Source organism: Larus michahellis, chromosome Z, assembly GCF_964199755.1.
Source record: "Larus michahellis chromosome Z, bLarMic1.1, whole genome shotgun sequence".
Classification (NCBI taxonomy): domain Eukaryota; kingdom Metazoa; phylum Chordata; class Aves; order Charadriiformes; family Laridae; genus Larus; species Larus michahellis.
Window position 1 is genome coordinate 40,863,144 of NC_133930.1, and position 14,650 is coordinate 40,877,793.

The following is a 14,650-nucleotide window of genomic DNA, read 5'->3' on the forward strand; positions in this document are numbered from 1 at the left end:
CAGTATTGTGTCCTAAGCAAGTGACTAATAAAGTCAAATTTATATTAAACAATAAATATAATATTTCAGTTGCTTTTATCAACTTTTCTTACCTAATGAAACCTTTTTTGTTCCATATCCAGACAGCAGAACTTTAATAGGGAGAACTTGAATGTGTGCAATTCTGCTTATTTCTTAGATTTAGTAGTCATAGAATTGTTGAATGGCTGTTTACTGCAGTTGATATAAAAAGTACAGGAAACAATACAGTGTTACATGAAGGTTTCCATAAATTCCCATATCAAAGTCTTCAAAATCTCTGATACATATAGTAAGTACCTGCTGCCAAAATATTATTTCCAGACAATTGGTTGGAATATTTATAGCTACAGGATATAATTCTGGCATTGCTGGCGGTGCTTGAGATATCCAAATTGTCACATTATTGTAAAATCTAAAATGACTAGCATGCCAACCTACAGTTGCAGTTCTTTAATTTACTGAAAGTCTGTCCTTTGGTGTTCAGTAACCATTTAGCAGGTTACATGTCATCTTTTAATTTTTCCCATAAATTGTAAATTGAATTAAAAGATTATAAGAGGATTCCAAACTATGACAATGACTGTGTTACTCCACTTGTCTGTACACCAAGCACGTACCAAGAGTATTAACTCAGGTTATAATCATGCCAAACTAATAGAGTACTTTGCCTTAGGTAAGTAGTGTTATTAGGTGCACTTAGTACCATTCTGTATCTTTAATTTGTTTTTCATCTATCATTTTTCATTTTAGGCATGATAGTTCACTTAATAGCCTCATCATGATCTTGACTCTTGATTACTTGGCATCTCCTCTCTGTTTCTATCCCCAGTATTTACTGAGTATCTGCTGCAACTTTCACTTGTACATCTTTTGAGCGCTTTGTACATTCCCATTTGTGTAGCTTTTCAATTTATCCTATTCTCTTCATGGAAACTGTATTTAATTAATATTTCCTCCAGTTCTTAACTTTCTTACATTTATTTTGCCAACAAACTCCCGATTCTCAAATCTCATCTGGGTCTTCAGTAATATTTGAATCAACCATTAGTGTTGAAGGATTTATTTTTAATGTGCGTGTCTGTGGTTAAGCTCATGTTTTGGAAAACACAACAATTCCCGCAAAATTGCATTTTTTCCTACAGAGTATAAAATATTTTGATCTTCTGTGGTAACTAAAAGCCTTAACACAAGAACTAAAACACTGGAAGTGTTCAAAAGTCAACGCGGGACCTTTCCCCTACCTCCCTCCTTGTTATTAACACGATTTTCTATGGTTCCATTTTTCTAGTCAGTAAACTGTATCTTTTTCCTTTGTTTTTTCCCTTATGCTTTCTCCATTCTCATGAATGAATTTTGCCATTTCTTGGCAGACACCAGTTCTCCCTGTTTAAACTATACATCAGCCTGGGGCTAGGAGAAAGGTATTCAGACTTAACGCCACTGTGTAGTTTTCTGGATTATTGCAAGTTGTTTGAGATGCCTACTCGCTGTGCCTCATTCCTTATTGCAATATGCATATTTTTTTTCAACAAGAAGGCAGAATAGATGTATTTTTATTATAAATGTATATGGAATTAGACAAGGGGATCTCAATAAAAACTGAAATGTAGGCATTTAGGTCTGCCCACTGTTGTGTTTAAAAGTATACCATGGCCTTTACTGAAGTGCTGAAGAACAGTTTCTCTTCTAGGTGACTGTTACCTAAAGTTAATCCCTTTGAGAAATGTCAGTTGGGTTCTCGGCAGTAATTTGTTAAGAGTTAGAATTACCTCTAAGAAATCAATGACAAACCAAACACAGAATCAAAATGCCAGATAGATTGCTAAAACACTTGTTAAGTTTGTTTGCACCTCTCTTTGTTCAGCTGCATGGCTTTGCATGGCATGGCTCTACTGGTTTCCATGCTCCTCCCCCGCCCCAACCTCTTCTTCTCCTTGAATAAAGTGCAACTGAATTTTATTTGACTGGAATGTGATTATTATTTGTTTTCTTTATATACTGCTTTAATTGACAAATTAAGTCAAATCCTGTCCCTGAGAACACAAGGTCAGGCTTCTCTTGCAGCCATCTCAGTGAATGCAGAATACAGACTTTAGTTTTTACCTTTGGTTTTTTATAGGACAAGTTATTAATAACTGGATTTACATGTATAAGCTCCCTTTTAAAGTATTTTTTTTTCCTGTTGCTGCATTGAAAAAACATAGATGATGTTGCAAGATAGCCAGATTCTTATATAAATCCTCTTTTTTTTTCCCAAAAAGTTTTTGGACATATTACCTCTTTATTGTCTTTAGCACTTCACAAAATACACTCACATATCAAACAAATCACTAAGGCCTTTTGTTCCTTCTGAATTATTTTTAGCCATCTATCTGCACATACCAAATATCACACACTAGTCAATAAAAGATTAATATTACTGTGTAATGGTAGTTAAAATTTAATACTGACAGCATATTCTTGAATTTGAACTACAAACCCTAAGTTTCCTAATTATTGTGCTGATGTAAAACAGTTTAAATAAATACATCACATACCTTAATAGGGTTGCCAAGTCTTGTGGCTTGTTCGTAAATTGCTCCATAGCCATATGACATTTAAGTAGAGTTGTGTATATTTGATTTGTATATATTTCCTGATACTGTATTAGCTTCAAGAATGAGAATATTCTACAAAACTATTCAGAAGATTATTTTTTTCCCCCTCTTGAGCGTTTCACATTTGAATTCCAGAAAAGAACTAGCCAAAGGCTGCATTGCTTGCAATCATGTTAGTGTTGTACAAGGCAAGAGTGCGCAGTGTTTCTTCAGCAAATCATACAATTCCACAGTACCTTTTTCCAGCATTAAACTCTCCCAGTTGATCCATCTCCATCTGCAGTGACTAATCGTTACTGAAGATGCAACAAAAACTAAAGAGGCAACCAATCCCAATGAAACATTTACTTCCCAGGACCTAAGCATGTAATTGGCTAAAGTTCCTAACAGTTAATTATCAAGGTTTGGTTTTGGCTTTTTTTCCTATGTTGATCAATTTATCTGTAACTTTTGTTGAGGAAGGGTCTCAGATTCTATGCTTAAAAGTGTTGCTTAACCAGACTGGGAGAAGGATCTGTCTGTCTTGCTATTGTGTGCAGATTATTATGGAAATTAATGCAATACTGTGGAAGGAGTTTTTTCCTTTTTTTTTTTTTTTTTAAGGAATTGACACCATGTATTTCAAAAGAACAGGGCTATTAATTGTGGGAACTGTTGGTGAAAAGTACTTCTTAATATGCATTGTGTATTTGTCTCAGATATGCTGCAAAGTGTTTCTGACTTAGATTTGTTTTTCATGTATATTACAGTAATTGTTTCATTATGCAGATCAAAATTTTACAAAGTATTTCACATTTTCATACAGAAAACATTTGTGTTTATCATTTCCATCTCTTGAAATGCAGATTTTCATGGTGTGATTATGCGATTCTTGAATGCCTTATGCTTTTCTGTCTATAACTGAACAAATTAGCAGATAGCTGTCACCTTTTTTCCTGCCTATAACTCTACTATACTCAGCCAATATTTGCCAGTGGTTACTCTTACTGGTGGATTACTTAGGAATTTTCTGGCCAGTATATGCAAGTATATGTATAGACTCATAGAGTAGTTTGGGTTGGAAGGGACCTTTAAAGGTCATCTAGTTGCCAAGGAGCCTGAGCTTTCTTATTTGACCTAAGAAATGCAACCGTGATGTTGGTCACAAATTTTTGGTTTTTGACAGTGGGATCTAAGGATCTAAAATTCCACTCACAGCAGACACGCGATTTTTATAAAGAGGTTTTGATTGTTTTCAGGGCAAATCTGGAACAAGAAATCTAAATATTCTTGTATAAAAGTAAAGGAATGTCCATGCCATTAATTTTTATTAACTCATCATCTCTTGATCAGTATATCAAAGGCTGAAACAAAAGGGAGAAAAACTGAATACTCTTTTTGCTGGGTGTCTCCCAGTTTTTTATCGTTGTGGGTTTTCATTCCTTGTTGCATCAAGCAGACTGAGAACTATGTGCAGAAGTTGGTCTTGGTAACGGCCCTTGTGATTGTTTTTAAATGTTGGTTGTGAATTGTGAAAGAAAAGCATTCTTGTACTGGAGGGTCCTGTAAAATGGTAACTGTTTAACCATCTGCAAAACTTGTACTCCAGCAAAGCCAGGCTCCCACATTCATGGTGCCAATGTGCTCTTCACATAGACAGCAAATCTCGACTCAAGATACGAAACCGCAAAGAGTTTAAACAGATGTTTTTCTGGAAGGGGCTCAAAACTGGATTGAGCAGTTCAAATGGTTGGGCATTTCATACGCTTTCCTCCATCAAAATCTGCTGCCCTAGAGAAAGTATTTTTGTTGTCATCTTTTCACATGACTGGAAGTTCTTAAATAATGTAAAACTCCAATATCTACAGATTTTATGACAAGAAATTATTTTGAATTATTTTTTGAGCAACAGTGGTTAGTTTAGGTCTGAGGACTTGTCACCATGTCAGTACTTCGGAGGGAGGGCAGAGATGATACATGGGTGACATGGACGACACAGGCACAGATGTGCTGGTTTATTCCATGCTTCCCCTTCTTGTTCAGCCAATGGCACAGTACCTGTACCTCATCCCAGGGCATACTGATTGCGCTGTTCCCTCGGTGCTCATTACCACCATCCACTAGTATGGACACAACGTAGAGGCCAGTGTCCTTCCCTCCCAGAAAAACCTTAAAGCAGACAAGAACAGGCTTCTACTGCTTGTTCCAACACTAAAGAAAGAACAAATGAATCAAATGTTACAGGTTGCTTTCTCCTTAGCAACCAGAACCAGATCTGAACGTACTTTACTTGTTCTGTATTGCTGGACAAAAGGGAACTGTGCCGTTTATTATGTGAAACGGTAAACATATTTTATGGGCAGTGAAAGGTCGGGGTGTGCTTTTCACAGGGTTGAACTAAGAGCGCTATCAACCTGGCTGAATACACTACTCAAGCTGAAAAATCAATATAACTTGATTTTTTTTTTTCTGTGTCGCATAGAAATTGCTATTTTATGATGATCATAAAAACTATTGCTGTAATATTTCTTCTTGGAAAAATGGAACTTTCATGTATTTAAATACAGGAGAACCTCGGCACATCTTTTAGACTGAATTGCTGCTAATAACAGACTGCTCCACTAAATCGCTCTCCTTACCAGTGTTGCTGGGTGAGCTGATCAAGTCCCAGTGACTACCATGAAGTTCGCATGGGTAAAAAGGGTCTTCCAGGTTGCCCTAATGTCTTTTATTATTTTGTCTGAGAATTTTTGACGCAGTGAGGAAGGACTGGCTGAGCTATTAGTGGTGCCGGCATCTTTAGTGGAGAGGTTTGTAGGTGGCCAAGGAGTGGGGGAGGTGGGAAAATGGCTGGAAATCTTCTAGAGGAGAGCCTTTACTGCTCTCCAATCCATGCAAAACTACCCGTGAAGCTCAATGACAGGAAATTGCAAAGTGCAAAAGAGCAAGTTATGTTTGTGACTCGGAGGAATTCAAGGCCTGGTTTATCACAGGGAGGCGTGGATGATCTCCGAGCTCCCGTGGCAGTGAACGCAGAGAACGTTTGCTAAATGCCCGGCTGTTTGAGAAATGCTTTTCCCTTCAAAAAAGAGTAAACTCCATGGACTGCCTACAAGACCTTAATCTGTCATTCCTTAACTGTGAAAGGTATTATATTATTGTAAGGCACTTGAACAAAAAGGCAGTGATACGCAAAGGTCACCAATAATTAATCTTTTGTAACAATTCCTAGAATACTAATGGGTTTGGCCTATGAGAGCTACTGAGAGACGCTTCTAAAAAGTGTGATAGGTTAGTCTTTCAACTACATTGTTCAGAACAAGAATATAAAAATGTCTAGTACCCTAAAATAACACGAACTTGTAATTTTTAAGACATCACTGTTTGAAATTTTACAAGCTATGATTGTAAATGCTAAATAAAATTAAAAAAAAAAATAAAAAAAGAAAAGTCTTAAGAAAATACCAGCTGGACAGCAACGTAGTTATGTACATTATTCTAAGTATACATAATTCCCACAGCTGTCAAAAAATAACTCACAAAACTAACATGGGAAATAGGAACACAATATTTTAAATGTATAGCTTAAAAAGTAAACTTTGAAACTCATTCTTTAAATTTCTCTTAATCCCCTCCCATTTCTGTAAATGGTATTTAAAAAGACGCCTTTTTTTCTATCAACACAGGCTGTGTTATGAATAAGCCACACATTTTGGCTGCAACCATGTTTTCTCTTTAAACCAGGTTGAACACCCTCAGGTTTAATTGCAGGATTGTGTCCTTGACAGCAGCAAAGACGAAACGAATATTTTCTGTGTCTGTGGCACAAGTGAAGTGGGAGTAGATTGTTTTCTCCTTGTCTGGATTCTGATCCTGATACAGCTTCAAAATGAAGTCTCTGGCAGCTTTGACATCTTGTTTAGGTCCTAGTCAAAAGCACAGTTAGTGGTTTTGAACAGTTAAAAGCTATGGGTCAAGGAAGAAACATACAGACAGTATCTTAAGAGGCTACTTTAAATGTCAAATTGCTATAAAGGCATACTCCCCTTGTTGGCATTTTCTCATTCGTATGCTAGTGAAGCAAATGCTGTTACAACACTGCTTTCTAAAATGTGTGGAGTATGGTTTTTTCAATGGTAAACTTACAGGTCAAAGTAATTTTTTATAAAAAACTATGCAACTGAGATTAACCAATTCGTAGTGTATCAAAGACCATGAGAGAAAATTTTTCTAAAACTCACAAAGTAAACGGGATTCTCTTTGGCCAAGAGAGGATGTGTGTTTTCTTTGTAGCTCTTATATCATTATAACTCTTTTCATTATTAATTGTAGAATTCAACATGATGCATGTCTTGCAGAATATAGTACTGTATTAAGTAATGTAATACATCTGTGATTATTTTCATCATTCTTTTGTCAACTTTAAATACTAGTAACATTTGTTAGGGAAAGTTATTCAGGCTGCTTTTTAACTATGGACTTACCTACATAACAAGTTGTAATAATGAATGCAAAACTACACTTTGGGTTTTTACTACATAAAGAGTTGGATTAATAGCTGTATTCCCCAAGTTCCCCCCGTATCTCGTCTCTTGAGATTGAAGATTAAAAACGTGCTTCCTCTCATAAATAAATAGTGATTGTGACACCCTAATGGTAACAGAATGGCTGCGAGAAATCTCTTAAGACTCTGTCCACAATGCTGCAGTAAAAAAACCAAAGTTCCAGTAAAATGGACTAACTTAAGTTTGTATTTTAAAGGATAGAGTAGAAGAGCATAGATATCAAATATATTGCATAATTCCACTTCCCACGTTCAATTTAATAAGGAAAAACTACGTGGTTTAAATACAACTTCTAGCTTTGTGAAGATGGTGTGGGGATAAATGCTTACCTGTGTATTCTGGAAAGTAACTAATTAGATGGGAATACATGATTTTCTCTTCTAGAAGATCTTTTTTATTTAAAAACAAAATGACTGAAGAATTCAGAAACCAGGGATATGTAATGATAGTTTTAAATAAGGCCTTACTTTCTTCCATTCGATTCTACAACAACAAAAATAAATATGAAGTTACACTCTCTAGTCAGTAGTATATACAAATCACATTAGCTAGAGATCATAAAGGTTTGGGGTTTTTTAAAGCTTTTTAAAAAATATTACTGTTATTAAGTGCAATTGCAACGTACTGGTTGATCATCACTTTTCATGTTCTGTATCGTTCTATTCGCCGCTGGGTTTTGGATCACCGCTATGAATGGCATGATGGCATGTGAAATCAAGGTGAGCCTTAATAATAGAAATCATTTGAATTCTGTATGAGTTAGTGAGCAGCCATGGGCTGCTGCTCTATGAAAGCCGCCTTTGATGTCAGAGTGAGAGCTGAAGTAGGGTGCGTCAGGTCAAGTATCTGATATTAACATACTGTAACACAGATTAAGGACAAGAGCATATGTACTCATCTATACTAGTAATAAAGTCCATCCATTTCTAGACAGATCTAAGGAACACCACATTCAGAGATTGCTGTTTGGAGCTCCTGGGCATAATCTTGTGATGGCAGTCACATTGTTATTTATTTCCTAATGTCCAAAGTGAGTATAACAAAATGTTCAAGATACTGAAAGGAAAAGGAAGATTACAGTTACCGACGTTGTTCATGCATCAAAAGATAACAGGGAACTTTGAAAACTCTATCTCAAGTACATGGATGTTGTGACACTTCAGCCAGGGAAGTAGGGTATGCTTTTCACAGTTCAAATAGATCTTGAGAAAGTGATCTGTAAGGGCTTTGGGTCTTCAGGGTTCAAATGCTATTAAGCATTTTTGAAGGACATTTGAAGGAATCCTCATGCTGCAGGATGTAAAGCCACCACTACCAAAAGTAATGCAGTTCCACTAATATGCTTTTCCCTAATTACGTGCTGTTTTCTTTTTTACATCATTCTCTACAACACCTGGCTACTGATGATGATGGTACTCTAGAACAGATGGGAGAACTCATCTTAAGTTTCCTAACCTTGGGAAGGAGGTAAATTTTAAGTTATTTTGTTTTAATTTTCCCTAATTAATGCACAGGTTAATTCTGAAGCATCAGAGACTTAAAAACCAACCAAATAAAAACCTAATTACAGATGAATGAGGTAGTTTTACTTGCTTAGAGATATTCCTGATACTCAAATTCTCAAACATTTGACATGGCTTCAGTGATTTAAAACATTTTTAAATCATGTTTTGTCTTTTAAGGTAGAGTTCACTTTTACAGGCAGGCTGCTAATTTAATACAACTTCAAGACTGCTTGATCAGGTGCTCAATGTAATTCTAGTACTTGCAAGTGCATTTATGGAAACATGTGAACGCTGTCTTTCTTAAAAAGCACACATCTTTTTCTGTACCTTAGGTACCCCACTCCTTACCTCATTGTCACATTCTGCCAAGACTTGATCATATTCACTTAATGCAACTAAGAAAATGATGGAAGTAACACTTTCAAAACAATGGATCCACTTCCTTCTTTCTGACCTTTGGCCACCTACATCCACCATCCTGTTAAACAGAAATACAGTCAACGTATTAGTCATTCTCCTAAGACACTTTAAGTATATCCAAAGGCCTTATAATAGATCGCCTACTTGAGGTAAGCTTGAACTGTGAAAAGTATATCTTAACATTGTATCTTCTGTTTAATATTTAAACTTGATCCACTTACTGTAGCGCTACAGCTTTCACTGTTCTTTAGCGTTGTTGTGGGTTAATCCCAGTGGGCAGCTAAGCACAACGCAGCAGCTCGCTCACTGCCATGGGTGGATGGGAGAGAGGAACGAAATAGTAAAAGCAAGAAAATTTGGGGGTCAAGATTGAAAATAAATAAATAAATATATAAATTTTTTATTAAGTGAAGGATACGTGGGAGAACGGATAAAGTAAACAAAACAAGTGATGCAAAAGCTCACTCAACCATCTCCCAGGGGCAGACTGATGCCCGACCAGTTCCCCAGCAAAAGACAGACAACCTCTCAACTAAAGCCCTCGCTTTTCACTGGTATCACTATCATGATGTTATAATGGCACGAAATATGTCTTTGGGTTAGTTCAGGTCACCAGCCTGGCTGTGTCCCCTCCCAACCTCGTGTGCACCCCCAACTGGTTCACTGGGGGCAGAGAAACAGAGAAGGCCTTGGCGCTGTGAAAACACCAGTCAGCAAAAGCTAAAACACTGGTATGTTATCAGAACTGTTTTCGTTACAAATCTAAAACACAGCACCGTATCATCTGCTATGAGGAAAATTAACTTTATCCTAGCCAGACCCACTACAACTGTCTAAGCCACTTGAGGCACAATACAAAATACAATGCTGGGTTTTTTTCTGTGCTGGTAAATTTTCAGCAAAGTCAGATGTGACCATAATTCAATTTTGGTTACCCACACACTCCAAAATCTCCCTTGCTCCCCGCCAGACAACCCCCAGTGTAGTCATATCTCACTACTCAGAACAATCAAGATGCTCACAAATGTCTTATTTCCACATCAAATTCATATGGTTTTGCAGACAGTTAAGTCCCTCACATTTTATCCAGGTCAAAGTGTTCCCTATAACATTCCATTTTCCAGGAAAAAAAACAAACAACAAAATCACAGTTAAGTTGGTTTGACTATGTGCTATCAGAGTGGATTCTGGTTCTGTGTTGTATCTGCAGGCAGGTGTTTCCTCATGATGAAATGGGTGGTTTTGTGCAACAGCATCTATAATCATGCCAGTGTGAATTCTGCAATTTTGAAATTAAAAAAAAAAAGCTTTCCCTTAGAAAATCAGTAACACCACCTGTTGCAACAGCTTGTCTAGTAGCAGACAGGATAATTTTAAGGTGCTTCTTAGATTTTCTTTCAACTTTATGAGTACGTTTGTTTCTCTCAATGCCACTGAACATTTTTGTTTTTTATATATTATATGGCAGGAAGAAATGTGAGCATCTATATAGTGGTGACCCTCCACTTTTTTTTTATCCTCCTCCTTCCCTCAGTGTCTCCAAATCCTTTCCCTAACTTTATCTCACTGAAAGTTGTAAACTCACTTGAAGGCTTTAGCATATCTATTAGGGCCCTCTCTCCCAAACAGTTACAGTCAGGAGGCGGAAACTGTTGGCTCTACATGGAATTGAACTACATTCCAATATCAGCACTCATGTTACTACAAATACCTTGCCTCTGCACCTCCCCATCCAAGGCTTTTAATTTAATAGTTCAGAATACACTGTCATTGGGCTGCTTGGATTTAAAAGCTTTTTTCATTTAACGTAAATTTCAAAAGGAATGTTTTGAAACCACTCAAGTTACTCTATTAACTTTGGAGACTAGAAGGGCTGGAAACACATACAAAATTCATTGAATGCAAAAGCAACAGCTGCTTTCATAATTATACAGTGAATCATTTGTCAGGCGGTCTTACCTAAATATAGTATTTTCTAAATCAAAAGGATACTCGGTAATTCCTGTAGTTGGCACTCGGACTCTAAGAATATCTTGCTGCGTTGGCACAAATGAGGGCATAGCAATACGATCAAGGTCAGTAAGATAACTGAAAAGTTAAATGTATAACAGAAACAAGATTAAGGCACTATCATAAATTCATCACACAGATTCAAAATCAAAGTACTAATCAGCAATCACAGAACTGTTCCCACGAAAGCAGCTAAACAGAAATTGAGTAGTGCACAGCCTTAGCGCAATTGTTGCTGACATAAAGCAATAAAACTCTTTATTTTAACTAAGACCTACATGTGTATTTCAGACAGAATAACACTAGTCAAAAGAGATGATGCCTGAATGTTTTAGAGACAATCAGCCCCCACCCAAAATGATTAATTTTATTTGAATAATCTTTGCTATTACCCCAAAATAAAAACCAGAATTAAGATTTGAACACAAGTATAAATACCAGTCCCAGCCATAATGTTTACCAACAGTACTCTTTCGCCTGCCAGTTCATCCGTGATGCTAACATTGCACACAAATGTGAAAGGTTGCTGGACAGAATTCAGAAAAGTCATTAATAGAAAGCACTGCAAACATGAATGCTTCAAACTTGTATATTTTTAATATAAAAGATGTTGCGTTTAGTTTCTCGCCTGCCCACGCACTCATTCTTAATTTTACCCTCCTTAGTTTCACAAGGTTCTTGTGCTTTTCGTGGCTGGGATGAAATTCTAGGATGACATTCCTGTGCCTCAATAAATGGGCAGTGTGTGAGCGAGACAAAAAGAACCGATGCCTGGCGTTACTCTCTGCAATCATTCTTCCCACCACTAGAAGGCAACATCAGATCATCCAAAACCCTAACAAGGCCTACAAAAAGTGTAAGGTGTTTTCTAAATCATACAACACGCTTATAGCACAAAGCTTCCTTTATTTAAGCACTAATTCCCTCCTTTTCCTCTGGTGGAAGAGGGAGGCTGTCGACGTAGTCTCCCCTTGCTGCCCAAAGATCCCTCACATTTGAGCTCCAAACTCAAAACCACTCACACTGAATGTTACCGCTTACTCAGAAAAGATTTTTCTTAAGAATAAGAAAATTCCTCCTCTCCAGCACTGTAGCAAATTTTTATTGAGATCTCAACAGTAATTAACAGTAAAAGGAAGATTTAATAAAATTTAAAATGAAACTGATTTTCAGTTGTGGCTGATTTCTTAGAAAATGAGGCTACAGTAGACCATTAAGTGGCATTCTTCTTCTACAATGTAGCATTATTTAAGAACAAGGCAGACAAATGCCTGTCAAGAATGATAACGCTTAACACACAGGAACAGATTGCCTATGTGTAACCATTCTCAGTTAAAGTTTACCATAAATGCCTAATCTTCATGTTCCTTGCTGAATTTTACCCTGTTAATTCTCAACCTTGGCAGAAACAGAAATGTAAATTTTCTGTTTTCATGAAACAATGATTTTTTTCACAATTAAATTCCTTGAAAACTAGGGGAGAGACTTATCTTCATTCTTATTTATATCCTAAACTTTTCATGTAACTGAACTGTCTGACTTGCCCGCTTGTTGTCAATATATTTTGTACAGCTGTTTTTCATGATTTCCCCCAAGGGAAACTCAGTTATGTACCAGCTGTGTTGACCTCAGAACTGGACAGGATGATCACTGCGGTATGTTCAGAAACCCTAGCATTAGTTTGTTTCATCACTCCAGCTTAAAATTTCTTGTGTACCACAGGCCATCAGAGGCACAGGTACAGCTAATAAAATCAGAGTGAACCTACCGCTTCATTATGAGCCGGCAGTGTGCCCAGGTGGCCAAGAAGGCCAATAGCATCCTAGCTCGGATGAGAAACAGTGTGTCCAGCAGGACCAGGGAAGTGATCATCCCCCTGTACACAGCACTGGTGAGGCTGCACCTTGAATACGGTGTTCAGCTTTGGGCCTTTCATGACAGGAAAGACACTGAGGTGCTGGAGCACATCCAAAAAAGAGCAATGAAGCTGGTGGAGGGTCTAGACAACAAGTTTTATGAGGAGCAGCTGAGGGAACTGGGGTTGTTCAGCCTGGAGAAAAGGAGGCTGAGGGGAGACCTTATCGCTCTCTACAACCACCTGAAAGGAGGCTGTAGCCAGGTGGGTGTCAGTCTCTTCTCCCAAGTAACAAGTGACAGGACGAGAGGAAATGGCCTCAAGTTGCGCCAGAGGAGGTTTCGATTGGATATTAGGAAAAACTTATTCACCAAAAAGGTTGTCAAGCATTGGAACAGGCTGCCCAGGGAAGAGGTTGAGTGACCATCCCTGGAGGTATTTAAAAGATACGCAGACGTGGTGGTTAGGGACAATGGTTTAGTGGTGGACGTGGCAGTGTTAGGTTAATACTTGGACTAGATGATCTTAAGGGTCTTTTCCAACCTAAATGATTCTATGATTAACTTCATTAGGTCTGGCTTGTCCTTGTAATTATGCAGCGTACGTACTACTTAGCAGAGTCTGAGAGCTGGAACTCCCTCCGTCTGTCATAGCATTCTTGAATTCCTGGGTCTTCCCAGAGCTGCTTGATTGCTTCAGCTTGTTTTCTTTCCAGCACAGTCACTTTATCCACTTCCACTTCTTTGATCATCTGAGCGGTCTCCTAATCAATTAAATGATTACATTATTGTGAGAAAGGATTGCCACTGGCATGCAATACACACTCTTCCCTTTCTTTATTAGACTCTTCCCATGAATGAGACTAAGCATCAGAAAGGAACCTAGGAGAAAATAAGCAGTTTTAATCCTTGAATGTATTTAGTTTTTCAAGTCTGCTACTGAATATTTTAACCAAGTTAGTCTTGCTTACTGTCATCCAGGTGCGATTCTTCTTTCTGTAACAGGACCTTGAGCAAGGTCAGAAGAAACTCTAAACCTACTATTTTTAAAATCTCTAAATTTTAATACCAATTTATAACAGTGGTAATGTTTCTAAAATTCTAGGTAATTTCTTTAGTACAGATACTTTGGTTTCTTTCTTGGTTTGTTTTGTTTCAGGACAAACCAGAGGCTGACCTAGCATAAACAGTCATCAAGCAGGCATCGGTCTTCTACAAGCCACCTTCTGCTTAATGCCTCTCTCTGAGAGATACAGGCAAGGTACTCCTCTGTGCTAAGAATTTTTCCTTGCTCTCTGCTGTTAAGTGTACTGAAAAGAGGTATTGCAAAGATAAATGCAAGATTTGCTTTTAAGGGATACAAAAGAGTCCATCATTCTGCAGCCAGTGGTGCAGCTGATTCCCTGGAGGGAAGGGATGCCATCCAGAGGGGCCTCGACAGGCTTGAGGAGTGGGCCCATGTGAACCTCATGAAGTTCGACAAGGCCAAGTGCAAGGTCCTGCACCTGGGACGGGGCAATCCTCAACATCAATACAGGCTGGGGGATAAAGGCATTGAGAGCAGCCCTGTGGAGAAGGACGTGGGGGTACTGGTGGATGAAAAATTTTACATGACCCTATCTGTTAAAAGATGTGCAGAATAATTTGGATTATGAGTAACTCTTCCTTCAATTCACTGAAGTCACAGAATGTATATCCT

The 14,650-nt window shown here is 37.7% G+C and overlaps 1 protein-coding gene across 2 annotated transcripts in view; it reads right to left on the reverse strand.

Annotated features, from left to right (window-relative positions):
• Positions 1-5,786: 5,786 nt before the first annotated feature.
• Positions 5,787-14,650, reverse strand: part of LOC141736526 (guanine nucleotide-binding protein subunit alpha-14) — a 76,862-nt gene continuing 67,998 nt past the window's right edge. The window contains exons 3-7 of one of the 2 annotated variants that reach the window (XM_074570816.1): positions 13,561-13,715; positions 11,047-11,175; positions 9,016-9,145; positions 7,492-7,645; positions 5,787-6,523 (exon numbers count right to left, since the gene is read on the reverse strand). In XM_074570816.1, the coding sequence (XP_074426917.1) occupies positions 6,333-6,523; positions 7,492-7,645; positions 9,016-9,145; positions 11,047-11,175; positions 13,561-13,715 (759 nt within the window). In that variant the 3' untranslated portion in view covers positions 5,787-6,332. Of the gene's footprint in view, positions 6,524-7,491; positions 7,646-8,084; positions 8,219-9,015; positions 9,146-11,046; positions 11,176-13,560; positions 13,716-14,650 lie in introns of those variants that run through there. The other variant, XM_074570817.1, reaches the window with a different exon arrangement.